General features: G+C 43.9%; 2 protein-coding genes across 3 annotated transcripts in view; one reads left to right on the top strand and one right to left on the bottom strand.

Annotated features, from left to right (window-relative positions):
• Positions 1-762: 762 nt before the first annotated feature.
• On the top strand, positions 763-8,262 carry LOC110508716 (uroporphyrinogen decarboxylase). The gene is made up of 10 exons (XM_021589460.3): positions 763-1,140; positions 1,747-1,859; positions 3,407-3,486; positions 3,577-3,639; positions 3,907-4,104; positions 4,286-4,447; positions 4,766-4,900; positions 5,317-5,417; positions 5,661-5,727; positions 7,512-8,262. The coding sequence occupies exons 1-10, from the start codon at positions 1,118-1,120 to the stop codon at positions 7,674-7,676; spliced, it is 1,107 nt and encodes a 368-aa protein (XP_021445135.1). The 5' UTR covers positions 763-1,117; the 3' UTR covers positions 7,677-8,262.
• Positions 8,263-12,308: 4,046 nt separating this feature from the next.
• LOC110508717 (zinc finger SWIM domain-containing protein 5) overlaps positions 12,309-17,675 on the bottom strand; it is a 44,547-nt gene continuing 39,180 nt past the window's right edge. For both annotated transcript variants that reach the window (XM_021589461.3, XM_021589462.3), the window contains exon 13: positions 12,309-17,608. In XM_021589461.3, the coding sequence (XP_021445136.1) occupies positions 16,664-17,608 (945 nt within the window). In that variant the 3' untranslated portion in view covers positions 12,309-16,663. The remainder of the gene's footprint in view (positions 17,609-17,675) is intronic.

Genomic DNA, 17,675 nt, shown 5'->3' on the forward strand with positions numbered 1-17,675 from the left:
TCCAACCTCTTTGTCAAAGAGTGGTCCTGTTCTTTACTGGTCTAGTCTCAACACTACTCATTGTTTCTCCAGCAGTATTCATCAGGGGCACAACTTTCACTTGGGCCTTTCTAAAATTGCATTTTAATATCCACCCATTTTTATAATTGGAATGTGATACAAAAAAGGGCAACTGTGTGCTTTAGGACCATGCGGGGGTAGGCTGTTTGGAGTGTTTATCCAACTGAAGAAAACAAAAAAAGTTCCCAAACCAAAGTTGCGCCCCTGGTATTAATTTCTCTGTCATGTCATTGCGATTTCTCTTACTCATGTTACTCCTATTTACAACATATGTGAATAGCTGATCGTCACTGGTTCTATCATTATCAATAACCCTAATGCTACCATCTGCCTTTTTTTTTAAACCTTTATTTAACTAAGCAAATCAGATAAGAACAAATTGTTATTTTCAATGACGGCCTAGGAGCAAGTAACTGCCTTGTTCAGGGGCAAAACGACACATTTTTACCTTGTCAGCTCAGGGATTCGATCTTGAAACCTTTCGGTTACTAGTCCAACGCTCTAACCACCTGTCGCCCCAACCCAAGTACAGTTATGCCAAATAACTAACTAACTAACAAACAAACAAACAAACAAACACAACAACAACAACAACGTCTTCACACTTTCGGGATACAACGCCGGCTGAGGAACGCTCCGCTGTCCTTTAAATATGTCACTCATTGCTTCAAGTTTCACACCCAGCCACACCCAGCAAACGTACATCAATGTCTGTTCAAGAACGTTGAATAACGTTTTGGGGTAACGTGTCGTTCAGAACAATCCGTCACTCAACGTTGCAGACGTTTAATCGAATATAACGCTCCCCAGGATGACCGATGACATTGCGCAACATATGAACGCGAGTTGAGACGACTACCTGCTCTGGAACGTACCAAAAGTATAGCTGTCAGTGGTCGGTCACATGACTTTCTGAAGCTGGCCGCGCCCTGTAGGGGGCTCGCACAACATTCTGGATGACAGTCAAGGAAGAACCAGGCAGCAGTGTGCCACTGACGTATAGGACAAGTGAACAGCATCTCTGAACTTATTCTTCCATTATAGCATCAGCCCCATCATGGACAAGGACGATTTAATACTGTATGTATATTATCTGACTGTATACCTCGCTAGCTGCTACTGTCTATGTAGCTAACGTTAAACCGACTAGCTAGCTAACCATTTAGTTCGTAACGTTGCAAAAAATGCAATCTACCATGAGGACACGTGTATTGTGTTGTTTGTGAATATCATGCTTGATATGTGATATGAGCTAGTTAGTTCCCTACCAATGACCACGAGCAGCGGCATTTCTGTCAAATTAAAGTATTGATAAGTGATGAAGATTATGTCAGGGTTCATAAATGGAAGCTACTACATAAAGCATTTATGTGACTGGCACCATGATGTTGCTTGAGAAAGATCTCACGATCATTTCACCAGCATCTCATTCAACCGTTGTTCCACTGTGTGCAGCTGATAACAGAAAGAGGGACTTATCTTCTGTGATCACCTGCTCCTGTACAGAACACTGTAGTGTGCCCAACATGATACCGTGGGAGGGGAGTAGTAGCCCTACCCCTGATAAGAACTAATTGTTAAAATTAGGAAGAATGTTACCAACTTAATGTGTCGTTATGTGGGTTATGGCTTTTGTTTATATCAATTTCTAAAACATCCATCTTTGCCATTTCATTTCAATTTTAGCCCTAAAGACTTCCCCAAGTTGAAGAATGATGCATTCCTTCTTGCATGCCGTGGCCAAGAAACCCCTCATGTGCCTGTGTGGTGTATGAGACAGGCTGGACGTTACCTACCAGGTGGGCCTCACACTCTCATTAGTCTCTCTAGACACCCGGGTTGCCTCCCACAATTTTCAAATGTTCTGGCTTAACAAGTCTGTACGTAATAGAATGTCAGTTTGGCATACAGGAACTACATCACTGCCTAGTTTTCTATGTTTACCAATGACCTGCCACTGGCATGAAACACATCATGTGTGTCCATGTATGCTGATGATTCAACCATATATGCATCAACAACCACAGATAATGAAGTCACTGAAACCCTTAACAAAGAGTTACAGTCTGTTTAGGAATGGGTGGCCAGTAATAAACCGGTCCTGAACATCTCTAAAACTAGGAGCATTGTATTTGGTTCAAATCATTCCATAAATTCTAAACCTTAGCTGAATCTGGTAATGCATGGTGTGGCTGTTGAACAAGTTGAGGAGACTAAATTGCTTGGTGTTACCTTAGACTGTAAACTCTCATGGACAAAACATATAGATGAAATGGTTGTAAATATGGGAAGAGGTCTCTCTGTAATAAAGACATCACACTCTAAGTTCTGCAGGCTCTAGTTTTGTCTAATCTTGATTATTGTCCAGTGCTGCAAGGAAAGACCTAGTTAAGCTGCATCTGGCCCAGAACAGAGCGGCACGTCTTGCTCTTCATTGTAATCAGAGGGCTGATATCAACACTATGCATGCCAGTCTCTCTTGACTAAGAGTTGAGGAGAGACTGACTGCATCACTTCTTCTTTTTATAAGAAACGTGTTGAAAATCCCAAATTGCTCACCAGACATGCCATCAGGTGTCTTTTCACAGTCCCCAAATCCAGAACAAATTAAAGAAAGCGTACAGTATTATATAGAGCCATTATTGCATGGAACTCCCTTCCACCTCATATGGCTCAAATGAACAGCAAACCTGGTTTAAAAAACAGATAAAGCAACACCTCACTGCCCAACACCTCTCTCCTATTTGACCTAGATAGTTTGTGTGCATGAATTGATATGTAGGCTACGTGTGCCTTTCCATTTTTTTTTTTTATGTAGTTCTGTTCTTGTCTTAATGTTCTGTATTATGTCATGTTTTATGTGGATCCCAGGAAGAGTAGCTGCTGCTTTTGCAAAAGCTAATGTGGATCCTAATAAAATACCAAATCCGTCTTTATCCGCTTCAATAAAATACATAATTGTAGCTAGTGAGATGGAGATCAGAGGTTGTTTTTGCATTTCTCAAGAGGTTAGTTTGCATCAACTACCTTGACTTAAACCACTTTGAATTCGAATTACAACATTCTGGCATGTCTGCCTCGTGATTCGTCTGTCTGAGGTGGACCCACCCCTGATTTATTTATATTTTTTAATGAAGTTGCCGAAAGGGTTTGTCATAGAAACCAGATCCTCGTCACTACTGTTGCCTAGGGTCGTATCTTCGAGATTACACTCATGTACTTCACTGGCCTAAGAAACACACATTGAACTAACACTACAAATATCAGTAGGTTTTTGTTGTTGAATGGACCTATCCGTCTCTTAGTCTGTTGGTATTCACATGTAAGCTAACCTATTTGTTTGTAGAGTTCCGTGAGTCCAGAGCGGGAAAGGACTTCTTTGCAACATGTCGATCACCTGCAGCCTGCTGTGAACTCACTCTCCAGGTAATCATTGCCTGTGTTAAACCAGCGCGTTTTACTACTAAACATCGTAGCATAGATGGAGAACACTCACTTCATGTTTTCTTCTTACAGCCATTGAGACGTTTCCCATTTGATGCTGCCATCATCTTCTCAGACATCCTGGTTATCCCACAGGTAAGAGATGTCCTGTCGGAGGCAGGTCTTTCTTTGTCTTTAGTTCAATCACAAGTGTTGTGCTTCCTCCTCTCTGCATACTAAACAAAGAGAGAACCTGCTGGCAAGAAGGTAATCTATTTGTGTAGTATATTGATAGGAGGAAGCACATAACTCAGAGACCGTATACGTTATGCTTTTAACCGGTTAATGACTCTGTGTGTGTGTGTGTGTGTGTGTGTGTGTGTGTGTGTGTGTGTGTGTGTGTGTGTGTTTACCTGCTCCCAGGCCATGGGTATGGATGTCCAGATGGTGGCAGGAAAGGGCCCTACTTTCCCAGAGCCCTTAAAGGAGCCAGAGGACCTGCTGCTCCTGCAGTCCAAGGTGGATGTCAACAAGGAGCTGGATTACGTCTTCAAGGCCATTACACTGACGCGCCACAAACTGGAAGGCAAGGTCCCTCTCATCGGCTTCACTGGTGCCCCGGTGAGATGGAACACACACACACACACACACACATGGTGAGAGAGAGCACTTTTCAATACAGATTGTATTGGTTACTTCAATAGTCAAAATACACTTTTTTTCAGCCTTGTGTCATATCTTGGTGTTCTTAGACTAGAGGCTTCAGTAAAGTGACCCATATCATCATCTGTTTCTCCTGTAGTGGACCCTGATGGCCTATATGATTGAGGGGGGAGGCTCAACAACCCAATCTAAGGCTAAGCGCTGGCTGTACCGTCACCCTGAAGCCAGCCACCAGCTGTTAAAGATGCTGACTGACATCATAGTGGAGTACCTGCTGGGACAGGTGGCTGCTGGAGCACAGGTAAGCAAGGCACCATGGGAGATTGTGTTCCAGCTGTATCTTACTGCTAGCCCAGAGTTCTTGCTCATGGGGAAATGATCAGGTGAATAGAGGGTAGATCAGTTTATTTACAGCACTTAATTGGACAAGGAGAAGATGTTCAAGAATGGCATGAATGATCTGATAGCTCAATATCTAGGAACAGCTAGAATGTTGATTGATTCATGTAGGTTTCTTTTAGGGCCCCTATCATAGACACATTATACAGGAGACACAGTCCTGTCTAGATACATGGCACATTATTGTCCAGTCTGTTCCACCTTCCCTGTGTTTCCCCAGGCCTTGCAGGTGTTTGAGTCCCATGCTGGCTGTCTGGGCCCAGCGGAGTTCCAGGAGTTCTCCCTGCCCTACCTCCGAGACATCGCCCGTAAGGTCAAGGACCAACTGAAGGAGTCAGGCCAGGATGTCCCCATGGTGAGCCCACACAGACTGTCCCTTCTTCATGTTCACACAACACCGACATCCTCATCCTTTTGTTTGTGGATTTCATGTCACTAGATTTTCAAGACAAGCTTTTGTTCATCATTATGCTTAAAAAAAAGCTTACTTGTCTTGTGGTGCGATAACATGTGGCCAGTGTATTGTGATATTTCACCAGTAGATGGCACTATACTGTCAAATATTTTCCTCTACAGACTTGTCATCTGGAGTAGTCAGAAATACATTTGAGTTTTTTTTTATGCCTTGAATCATTGTATGGCGTGTCATCGGTCTCCAATGTTGACATCGGTCAATATTTAACAATTGTTTTGTAATTAGTTTTTCACTGCAGTGTGTCTTTAAAGTTCCCTGGACTGTATCTCCCTCATGTCCTTTATGTTCTGTCACAGATTGTGTTTGCCAAGGACGGCCACTATGGTCTGGAGGACCTCTCTCAGTCCCACTATGAGGTTGTTGGTTTGGATTGGACCATCGACCCTCGCTCAGCGCGGTAACGAACATTAACCCTTTTCACAGAAATCAGATCACGAGCCATTTCCCTAGACAGTCAGTGACCGAGCCAACATTTGCTAAAGGTATTGTGTCATATGTTGAAATTGGATTGGATTCACACTCTTTTGTGAAAGGTTATATTTATCTTGTCAACAATAAAAACAGGTGGTTCGGTCCACTGTTGATTGAACTCCAGGTTAATACACCTTTGGGAATAAAGCCCTTGTCTCTGTGGTTTCAGGGAGCGAACTGGAGGAAAGGTTAGCCTCCAGGGGAACATGGACCCCTGTGCGCTATATGCCCCCAAAGTACGTTTTTTTTGCGATCCAAGAAATATATATTGGCTAAATGTTTCAGTACAAAGGTACTGTACAGTAAAAGCACATTAACCAGCAACTGTTGTTGTTGTGCCAGGCACTTGCTGCTATAACTTACACACGATACAGTGCCTTCAGAAGGTATTCAGACCACTTGACCTCTTCCGCAATTTGTTACGTTACAGACTTATTCTAAATTGGATTAAATAAAACAATTTCCTTAGCAATCTACACACAGTACCCCATAATGACAAAGCGAAAATCGGCTTTTAGAAATGTTTGCAAATGTATTAGAAATACAAAACAGATACCTTATTGACATAAGTATTCAGACCCTTTGCTATGAGACTTGAAATTGAGCTCAGATGCATCCTGTTTCCATTGATCATCCTTGAGATGTTTCTACAACTTGATTGGAGTCTACCTGTGGTCAATTCAATTGATTGGACATGATTTGGAAAGGCCCACACCTGTCTATATAAGGTTCCACAGTTGACAGTGCATATCAGAGCAAAAACCAAGCCATGAGGTTGAAGGAATTGTCCGTCGAGCTCCGAGACAAGATTGTGACGAGGCACAGATCTGGGGAAGAGTACCAAAAAATGTCCACAGCATTGAAGGTCCCCAAGAACACAGTGGCCTCCATCATTCTTAAATGGAAGAAGTTTGGTACCACCAACACAATTCCAAGAGCTGGCCGCCCGGCCAAACTGAACAGTCGTGGGGAGAAGAGCCTTGATCAGGGAGGTGAACAAGAACCTGATGGTCACTTTGACAGAGCTCTAGAGTTCCTCTGTGGAGATGGGAGAACCTTCATGAAGGACAACCATCTCTGCAGCACTCCACCAATCAGGCCTTTATGGTAGAGTGGCCAGACGGAAGCCACTCCTCTGTAAAATGCACATGACAGCCCGCTTGGAGTTTGCCAAAAGGCACCTAAAGACTCTCATACCATGAGAAACAAGATTCTCTGGTCTGATGAAACCAAGATTCAACTCTTTGGCATGAATGCCAAGCGGGACGTCTGGAGGAAACCTGGCACCATCCCTACGGTGAAGCATGGTGGTGGCACCATCCCTACGGTGAAGCATGGTGGTGGCAGCAGCATGCTGTGGGGATTTTTTTCAGCGGCATGGACTGGGAGACTAGTCAGGAACGAGGCAGAGATGAGCGGAGCAAAGTACAGAGAGATCCTTGAAAACCTGCTCCAGAGTGCTTAGGACCTCAGACTGGGGTGAAGGTTCACCTTCCAACAGGACAACGACCCTAAGCACACAGCAAAGACAACACAGGAGTGGCTTCGGGCAAGTCTCTGAATGTCCTTGAGTGGCCCAGCCAGAGCCTGTAAATAGCTGTGCAGCAACACTCCACATCCAACCTGACAGAGCTTGAGCGGATCTGCAGAGAAGAATGAGAGAAACCCAAATACAGGTGTGCCAAGCTTGTGGCTTCATACTCATGAAGACTCAATGCTGTTATTGATGCCAAAGATGCTTCAACAAAGTACTGAGTAAAGACTCTGAATACCTATCAAAATATGTTATTTCAGGGTTCTTTTGTTTATAAATTAGCAAAAATGTCTGAACATGTTTTTGTCTTATCATTATGGGGTATTGTGTGTTGATTAATGAGGGAAAACATTTTAAAATTGATTAAATAGATAAAGCTGTAACGTAACAAAATGTGTAAAAAGTGAAGGGGTCTGAATACATTCTGAAGGCACCATACTTTCAAAAGTGATTCTTATTTGTCTCTGTCTATCTCTACCTATGCAGGAGCGTATATATGAGATAGTGAAAAAGATGCTGGAAGGCTTTGGCACCAGAGGGTACATTGCCAACCTGGGCCACGGGCTGTACCCTGACATGGACCCGGAGAACGTGGGTGCCTTCGTAGAAGCTGTCCACGCTCACTCTCGCCACCTCCTCAACCTCAAGTAACACCCCCGTCACCTGGCAACATTGACCGCAATCATCAAACTAGCAGCGAAGCAGCACCCAAAAACCAAAGCAACATTGGCTTGGATTGTAGAGACTATATCATGTATTCACAGTCATCCGATAAACCACCAGGTCTTATCAAGTATGGAATCCCAGGACAGATCAAGACAGATCTGGTCCAATTCTGGATGTTTTTCTCTTTCTGAAGAGAATACTTCATGATGTTCTATAGATAATCCTAAAACAAACTAAACACATTGCCACAGCGCAATACCTTGTAATATTTCATATTATTCATGTGTACCACTGATCTGTTTTATTCAGATGTAGTGCACCTAAAATTGAAGAAACAAGTGTACCTTATCAAAACAACAGTAGTGAAGGAGATTCAATGTGATAGCCTCAGTCCAATCGTTGTTGTTTAGACTGTTGTACTGCAATTATGACTGTGACTGATGTACTAAAGCCTAAGCATTAGTGTGTGTATATTTTGCTCTTGGTTTTTTATTCAGTCAAATAAAAATAAACATATATTTTAATTGGACCTGTATTTCAAATGAATCAAATAAATTATATTGGATTTCTATTGGATGTGTTTTGCCTCTAACACACCCTAATCGGGAACTATTGGCTCATCTTATTGTGCCCTCTAGATATTGCGCTCTGCAGTTCACTCCAGGTTTTCTCTAACCAGCAATCTTCCATCTACACATCGACGGCAATACCACTGGTGCTTGCGATTACTATGGAAACCCTTCAATTACAAATGAGATGGAGTGGGGGTCGGGTGTGGCTGGCATACTGTACATGATTTTGTTCAAACCAGTTTAGTGCCAGAACTAATCTGTCCGGACTTAATTTGTTTCCACGTTGAACAAACACATTTTTGAAATTGGGAAAAGGCTCTTTTATTACTGCTTTTGGCTTAAAGGGAAGTGATTATCATTACAGACTGCATTTTACACAAGGAATAAAAGTAGTTAATCCCAATGGGTGTTTTTCTATGAAAGGCAGCTAAGTAGTAGAGAGAAGTAGATCCGTACAAATCCATTTGTTTTTGTTGTTGGAATGGTGGGAATAGGATTCCACAAAAACATTTTGTCACGTGATGTTTTGAGTATTGGACAGTTTTTCTCCTTGTACGTATGCTCCTCTGCGGTAGGTTGAATTTAGCATTTTCCCTACGTACGGTTAAGGTCAGGATTGGGAGAGGGGAAGCTGATCCTCCATCTGAACCTAGAGGAAACTTGTGTGAAACATGGCTTGGGGAAGCGGTTCAGGAGGCTCCTGGTTGGATGGACGACACTCAGCAGCTGTCGTGGCGGCGGCCTTTTCATTTGGACACAGACGACACGTTGTTGTCAAAAATGCAGGATTAGACTTGACCTTGATTGTGTTGTGAGGGGCTGTTGCCTGTAAACCGCTGGGAAAGTAAAGACAAATAAAATATATATTAAGGCCATAGGACTCGAGATGCTGTCACTCAACGCTTCGTTGTTTAAGGACAAATAGCAAGGCTATGGTTTCTTGTTTCTTCTAGAAGTGTGTACATGTTCTGTATGTATTTGTATAAAGGTGTGTATATGTTTGTGTGTGTGTGTTACCTCATGGGGTTTTCAGGCATTATTTTTAATTGCAACAATGAATCTTGTGCTCAAAAAAAGCTCAATCCCCCAAGGTCTCCTTACGAAGAGGACCAGGGGGATGGATTGAGGTGGGGGGACTCAGGCTCAATCTCGCAGCAAATCAGCAGACCTGAAAATCCAATCTTCTTCTGGAGACAGCAGGCTTTACATCATTTGTCAGGGACTGGTACTATCAGAGCTTTATCAGATGGGAGGGTATGGGCTGCCTTTGTGATTGATTTGAAATATTAACATAGGGCAATGGAGAAACTCAAACCAGACTTCTGACTGTATATAGGTGAGGAGTCGCAGGCTGGCACCAATGTTACTGTAGCCGCTGTAAAAAAGGGAAGACAATATTTCGTGGCAATGCAATGTGATGGTGACACTGTCTCTGCACTGCCCTGTGGATTCCATCTTGGGACCAGTGCTTTTGAAAAGCCACTGACATGTATAGTTCATTGTGTCAAGGTCACTGTGCCTTGTAAACGGTAGACTAATGCGTAATATACCAAGCAGTGTCAGAGGAAGGCCCCCAAAATTGTCAAAGACTTCAGCCACCCAAGTCATAGATTGTTCTCTCTGCTACCGCACAGCAAGCGGTACCGGAGCGCCAAGTCTGGGACCAAAAGGCTCCTGAACAGCTTCTACCCCCAAGTCATAAGAATGCTGAACAATTCATAAAATGGCCATCCGGACTATTTACATTGACACCCTTTTGTTGTTGTTGCACCCACTCTATACACGCTCACTGGACTGATACTCCAACACACACTACGGTCACACACACACAAAACACACACATGCATATTGACTCCAGACACACACACTTCCACTCTTCACATATGCTGCTGTTAGTCTGTTTATTATATATCCTCAGTGCCTAGTTACTTTTACCCCTACCCACATGTACATACTGAATTACCTCGACTACCTCGTACCCCTGCACATTGACTCCTTACTGGTACTCCTTGTATATAGCCTCATTATTGTTTTTATTGTGTCACTAATTCCTTTTTTATTTCTATTTTTCTTACTTTTTAACTGCATAGTTGGGAAAGGGCTCGTAAGTAAAGTCTACACCTGTTGTATTCAAATACAATCTGATTTGATTTGAATAGATCCACACTGTTTGAATTGAAATATGCTTGTCAGTCAGTCACCCTAGCTTTAGAGACCAGAAAGCCCGAAATAGGTCAGAGTGTATATGTGCTGTTTGCTCCAGTCACATTATCAGTACATGGAGGTAGATGTGTCTGTGTAATCCATCTCCACTATCAGAGGGAGCCTAACTCCCTGTGCTCCAGCCTTGACTCATCCATCACCATCATCTCTATTGTTCGGAAGACACATTTCAGTTGAATGAATTCAGTTGAACAACTGACTAGGTAACCCTCATTCCCTTTCCACAGCTGAGACCACAGGGATCTCCCCCCACACCCCGGCATTTCTCATTATAGAATTCAATCCAATCCAAAATGATGCAAAGAATAGTTTGGAATGGATGGAATCACAGGGCTATTGCAGTTCCTCCCCCCTTTCTGTTAGCTCTCCCCCAAACTCCCCCCAAACCTTTCCTCACCCCACTAATCCTCCCTGCCCAGCTCCTAACACACCCAAATGACTGAGGGATTCTGGGAAGTCAGAGTGGCAGAACAAAGCTCTCCAAATCAGCTCCCTGAAGAACGAGATGTCTGATAACGCTGACAGCACAACCTGCCATCCAAGGTGCAGAGAGAGAACTTTTTAACAGACAACTGCCAACCAGTTGGTACACAGAGTGCTCTCAGGGCATGAGTTTGTGCATATTTAGAGGTGGACTTGACCACCGGGGCAATTTCCTCACCCTGTCGGTCCTTGCTGGGGTCGACCAATTATCTACTAATGAACATACAGCTCAGCCCTATTGTTCGAACGAAGCACCTGCCTTCAGGACCACATAAGCAATCTGGTGCTCTGTCTGTGCAGTCCAGTGTTCGTCTCACCTCAATGCCTGCTCTCTCTCTCCCCCAGCTGACAGCCTCAGCAGTAACCACACAGCAAGGTGGGGAAGCCAATTACTCATCTGTCTCTTCCATACATGCCACTTCAGCTAAATCAGCCCCCTCTACAGGAACACAAATACTCCCCAATGGAGCCAGGCCCATCCGCTCCACATTTCATCCACTCTGCTGTGCTGGCCTGCCAGGCAAGGCAGCCGCTCTCTTCCTCTCGCTCTCTGGCTGCTTCTCTCAAGAGTGAACCCACTCTGTGCTCCCTGTCCAAAACACAACGACGGAGCCCATCTGTGAAGCACTGCCCCCTGGATAATGCAGGGGAGAAGCTGTGTAGTTTGGTCTTCATGGTGTTTACAGTGTAACAGATTGGCTCCTACAGCAGCAGAAAGCCAGAGGAGAAAAAAACACAATCCTCTAGAATAGATTGTTAGGTTAACAGTAGAGCTATACGAACCGGTCAGTCATCACGTTCAATATCAGTCCGGATCAACCTAAAAGGGATTTATGGAATTCAGTCAGTCCTATTCCATATGTAGGAGGGTGGGTGAGGTGCAGTAATTGAACAGATTGTGGTAGTGTTGGGGTGTTATATTGAGAATAGAATGTGAATCAGACAGTGGTGAGCCGTCTGCTGCGATAATTAATAAGCTCATTTACGGAGGCAATCAATCTGGGCTGGAGATGTGCTGCCTGTCTCTCACATGCACACTTAGGATTCTTTATGACCTGATTCACAGGTTTAGCTCTGAATTCCCTAACGATTGAGAATTGCAATGAGCTGAGAAAGTGTCTTAGAGGAGAAATCAGAGCTACACATAAACAGTGATAATTGTATCTGATCCCTTCTCAGAATAGTGTTGTTGTGAAGTCTGGTAAACTACATGTGTGGCATTACTAATTGGATAATTGGATAACCTACCTGAAGTGATCCCTTCTTATGTATTATTGATATACTAATTGAGCAACATCTAAGAGAAGCCAGTTCTCAGAGAGCAGCAGGAGTCAATATACGTGTTTCACACTTTATTCATAGAAAAGCACTGAGATTCCAACACAAATTATATAAAATGGTAGTAGCGTTACATAAATAGTAATACATTTTTGTTTGAAAGACATTTGCTCAAGAGGTTGCACAAACAAAAAGTGTTGATGAACTATACTTTTGTGGCAACAAATACTGGATACCTTTTATATAAATCAGTAGCACAAAGAGGCAACAAACACTTTCCCTTAAATCAAAATCAAACAGTAGATGAACTAGCGAACAAGCTCTACCAGCGATTATTATTTCCTTCTAAATTCTAGGGACAGGTGAAAACACTGGTACAGTTAACACATATAGACAACGAGTATGGGAAAGAAAGAAATTAAGCCAGAGGAGTTTTCTCCATTTTTTCTTCTTTTTTTTTGCAATGCCGTAGGACCAACTACTTCAGCGATAGGAAAATGCTTGTTGTTTGAAGTGTGTATATAAACAGGCAGCTTTACATTAACCTGCAATAGTCTGTAAAAATGCAAGCATCTCCATCACATTTGAAAAAAAATGCTTGTTTTGTCCTCTCCTGTCCTCTCAGGTTCAAGTAGTGCGGTAGCTAGTGAATGAAAAAAACAGAGGATGCTGCAAAAGCGAGAGAAAAATATATTTTTAAAAGGAATTAAGACCAGCAATGGAAGCAAGGATGGAGCAGAATAACTCAACTGCTCAATAAGGGTTGTAGAGAATGGTTCAGAGCATGGCCGGGGCCGTTCAGGTAAATTGAACTGAATAGGCTTAAAATCATGAAGAAATATAAGATAGGATGTTTTGGGGGGGGGGGGGGGGGGGGGCACACAGACACCCATTCATATTATCTGCCAGTTCCTTCCTTGGTGTAGGGCATGCAGGGTTTTTATTTTCATTTCTTTTGGACTGTTGTTCTCCCTAAACTCTCATTGCCATGTCAGGCCCTGACACCGGTACTTTGAGAAGACACTAAAGGCTTAAGTCCAAAGAAAGTCATCGTACATTGATCGGTCAAAGGCAAAGTCTGTCCCAAATTGCAGCATGTGCAGGCTCGGTACAAATACAAACATGCCGTGTCGTGCCTTGTCTGTCCTCTGTCCCCTCTAGGATAGTGGCTAGCCCCCCTCAGACATTCGTCTGGGTGACTCCGGAGAAGGGGACCAAACCATCAAGTGGTTTCTGCATAGTCAGGTTGCTTTCTGTACACAATGGTATGCCTTCTTTTTTCCCCAAATTTAGAAATGACGTGCTTCCTCTTAGAAAACACATTGCAAAAACTAAACCAAACATACAAATAAAACATTGAAACAAAAATTCGGAAAAATGTACACAGGAGCACCTGAGAAATGTCTTGAAGTCTTTTAGTCTAACTGTCATCACATTCCCAGCCCACAACAAATTCAAGTATCCCAAAAAACTAAAACATACAGTTATCATAAATAATTATAACTTTACAATTTTCTGAATTGACACTTTTATATTTACAATATCTTAAATGCTTATGCTACTACTTTTTTGTTTTTGTTTCTTGAAGTGATTCCCTGAGAACTGAGTTTAGCATCTCGTCTCTTTTATTTTGTTTTTCGTCATCCTTTCTTGACCATATTACTTCCAACCCCGGCCTCAGACAGACATCTGCGGCCCCAGACCACCTGCCGAGCTTGGTAGAGGTGGCAACAATGGAATGTGGAAGCTGACATGGAACGGTTTTCATAGTCTCAAAATGTGTCTGTCTAATATTCCTATTTTTGTATATTAAATATAATTATATGCTGTCTATGTCTGTATTAATAGTATTCATTCACACACAGATTATTTGAATGATCGATAAATAATTGCTCAAGCAGACAGAATGGTGTTGAGTGCATGAAATTTGTCAATTGCTTGTATAACAATAGTACTACTGCTAAACTTCAAGCAGTCACTGCCATGTCAAAAACACTTTCCCACAGGGTCTGAGAGGTTGATACGTATAGTTAAGGTTGTATGTGGAATACTAAACACCAACTGTCTACACCAACGCGTGGTGTTTAAAAGTACGCGTTCATACACGCTTTGCTATGAAAGATACAAGATGTTTTTCAGCAAATGGTATTTCAACATGTATGTTACAACCCCAAATCCCGACAACACCAGGCACTCCACCTCACAGTCTAAGATCCACAGTGGCAGTATCGTTCTCAGGCGACAAGGCCAGTCAATCAATCTCGCCGTGATCTAATACCAATCTGAAGCAACACGGCTCTCTCTCTCGCTCTCTCTGTACGCTTCGCTCTTTTTGAAAGGTACCTTCGCTAGAAATAATACAAGATACCAGACAAATCGATCAGGCTACACCCAAGGAAGGAGGAGAATGCATGTGGGAGAGGGTGAGAGGCTTGGTCAAGTCTGAGGACTCTGTATGTGCCTGATGAATCTGGTAGATTTAGACTTCGGGCACTGGGCCATGGGGATACACATTCTACCTCCTCCAAACATAGTGCCTTGAAACGAGGCCTTTTAACAGGGAAAGTTTAAAGCTGGTCCTTGGAATACGATCGAGGTATGACAGTAAGTTAACACTATGTGCTTCAGTGTTTCTGGCAGAGATGGGACCAAGTCACAAGTCCTAAGCAAGTCTCAAGTCTTAACCTTAGAGTCAAGTCACACATAATAATGGGCAAGTTCCACAGCTCAGGTCCCTAATTTTGGGGTTTGAGTCTTTTAAATCAATTATTAAGTGGTTTATCCCAATTTCATTGCAACTGCATCAGTGATTTTGGACCCACATGCAATGATTTTTGTGACCTATGAGGCCCTGATGCAGAGGCGCACCACAGGTCCCAGAGTGGTGGGGCAGATTATTTTCCTTGGGGCTTGGAGCTTTTCCTAATCTGGTCATCTAACCAGGTATAAATCAGGACCCTGACAGTGGCTGAAAGTGATTCATTAGTAGTTGTAAAAAGGTACTCATATGGAAGTGGAACGATTTCTGTCATTTAGCCGACCATCTTATACAGAGCAATTCGGGTTAAGTGCCTTGTTGAAGGGCACAGCAACAGATTTTTCACCTAGTCAGCTCAGGGATTCAAACCAATGACCTTTCAGTTTATGGCCCAACGCGCTTAACCACTAGGCTACCTGACACCTAGGTATACAGATATGTTCTAAACAGGCCACATGGTTTTAACATTTCTGGAAAAACTCCTGGCTCTAGGGAGGATGAAAACCCTGTCACACTGCAGCAACCTTGTACTTGTTAATATTATTTCGATTTTACAACGTTCCTTTACACAGACACAACCACTGCAATCGGACACTAGAACTCACAGGGCTGAGCTTGCTTTATGCAGGTTTGCATCGTATAGGCCTAAGCAACTGTAAATTAAAAAGTAACTCACGCAGTATATTTATGTAATCAGTGTGTTTGTGTTGTTTGATTCATTTCAGTGAGTCATTTTGGATTGAAAAGGTCAAGGTAGCCTAGCCAGCCAGCCCAAGTTTGAATATAGCCTAAACCAAATTTGATCACATTCACATGTTCTTTTAACATAAATAAGCAGGCTATACATAGGCTACATAACTTAACCACTTCGTTTACCCTGGCCAGAGGGCAAAGGGGTACAGGGCGCATTGGCTGAAGCCTATGCAGCTGCGCTTGTTATCAGTAGCCTAGTTGATCAGGCTCATTTTCTTCCCATACAGTTTAGGTGTAGGCTGCAGCAACATTTCTGTGAAGAGTTCTTGCTTGTGTATGTGAGGAGTGATGTGTTGTCACGTTTGCTAAATAAATATCGGAGGACAGCGGAGCGGCGCGAGCTTTGCTAGAGGAAGTGCTTTGTGCCCGGCCTGCGCAACCTGTGATTTCCGTGAATCTGATTGGTCAAGACACAGAACCTGCAGCACTCCGATATAAAGGACAGAGAGCCTAACATAGTGGGTGAGGTGACAAATCTAGTCTCTCGAGTCATACGGTTGAAGTCAAGTCAAGTCTCAAAATGTGTGACTAGAGTAGTACACGAGTCCCAAGTCACGTGACTCAAGTCCACATCTCTGGTTTTTGGAATGACAAGTTCTCTCTCCTTCAAACCCCACTAGTAACTCCCCACAGCAGACAGCAGACATTCCCTGGCTCAAAACACCCCATACATCATTTGGTTTTTCATTATGTGCCACCTCAACGATTTTATCATCATCATCACAATCTTTTTCATACTAAAACAAACAGTGGTTGCTGCTCACGAGAAAATAAAAAGACAAAAACAAAAACAGACATACAGAATTTGCCACAAGAATGACAAAAAAAGAGAAAATGTATGAAAACTTAAATAAATGAGTAAGTAGTACTAAAAGTAGATCCTATATTGCCCGTCCTGTTGGGGTTCAGCCGAAGCGTTCCCGTACCAACATCATGAGTTTCTTCTTGCCCTTGTAGATCTGTTTGAGGTTGTCTATAAACTGGGCAAACTGGATGTGTCCGTCCTGGGCCAGTAGGAAGGTCTCTCTGGCCTTACTGAGGAACTCTATGAACTCTCCGTAGTGTCTGGGGCTGATGTGAGTGAGCCGGGAGTGGGTTGTGTTGATGTAGGCGCTGATAGTGGCGTCCAGCAGCTGCCGGAGCGGAGCCTTGTCCGTGGACATGAGCTTCCCAGAGTTCCGTCGCCCGGGGATACCGGCCAGGCCCGGGGCCGTCATGGTGCAGCGACGCAGGATGTCCGAGAGCACGGTGGCGCAGTGCACGCTCTTCACCACCAGGGGGATGATGGCGGCCAGCTCGTTCTTGCCCAGCGAGTGGGACAGGGCGCAGGCCCAGAGCACGTCGTTGATGGCCGGGTGGGTGTCCTGGTTGTAGGCCAGGTTGAGGTGGGTCATGGCCAGCGAGGCCAGCTTGAAGGCTCGGAGTGGGTAGCCGCGGTGCTCCATGTAGCGGGCGATGGTGAACAGCTGAGAGTACGTCATGCCTGTGGAGGCGGCGTCGATGACGATCTGGTAGGCCGTCTCGAAGGCGATGTGGTCCTTCTCGCAGAGCGTGAGGGCCGAGAGGGCACAGTTCTGGGGGTCCTTCATGGAACACTGCAGGGCCAGGGTCCGGGCGCAGCTTGCCAGCTCCTCTCTCTGGGGGTAGTCCAGGCTGAGGCGCAGGATGGTGTTGTGGGACATGACGGTGGCTGCTACGATGCTGGTGGCCTCGGTGGGGGTGAACAGGGTGTACCAGCTCTGGAGAATGCTCACCAGCGCTCGCAGACCCACCTCTGTAGCACAGGTGACCAGCCAGCGCACCATCTCCCTGCGTCTCCAGTTCAGAGTGGAGAGGGTCATCCTCATCACCTGCAGAGAGAGAGAGAGACACACATTGAGGCATGTTAGAAAAGGCAGACCGTACAGCAATTCAACA

This window comes from Oncorhynchus mykiss, chromosome 28, assembly GCF_057628025.1.
Source record: "Oncorhynchus mykiss isolate SJ-2025 chromosome 28, ASM5762802v1, whole genome shotgun sequence".
NCBI classification, from domain to species: domain Eukaryota; kingdom Metazoa; phylum Chordata; class Actinopteri; order Salmoniformes; family Salmonidae; genus Oncorhynchus; species Oncorhynchus mykiss.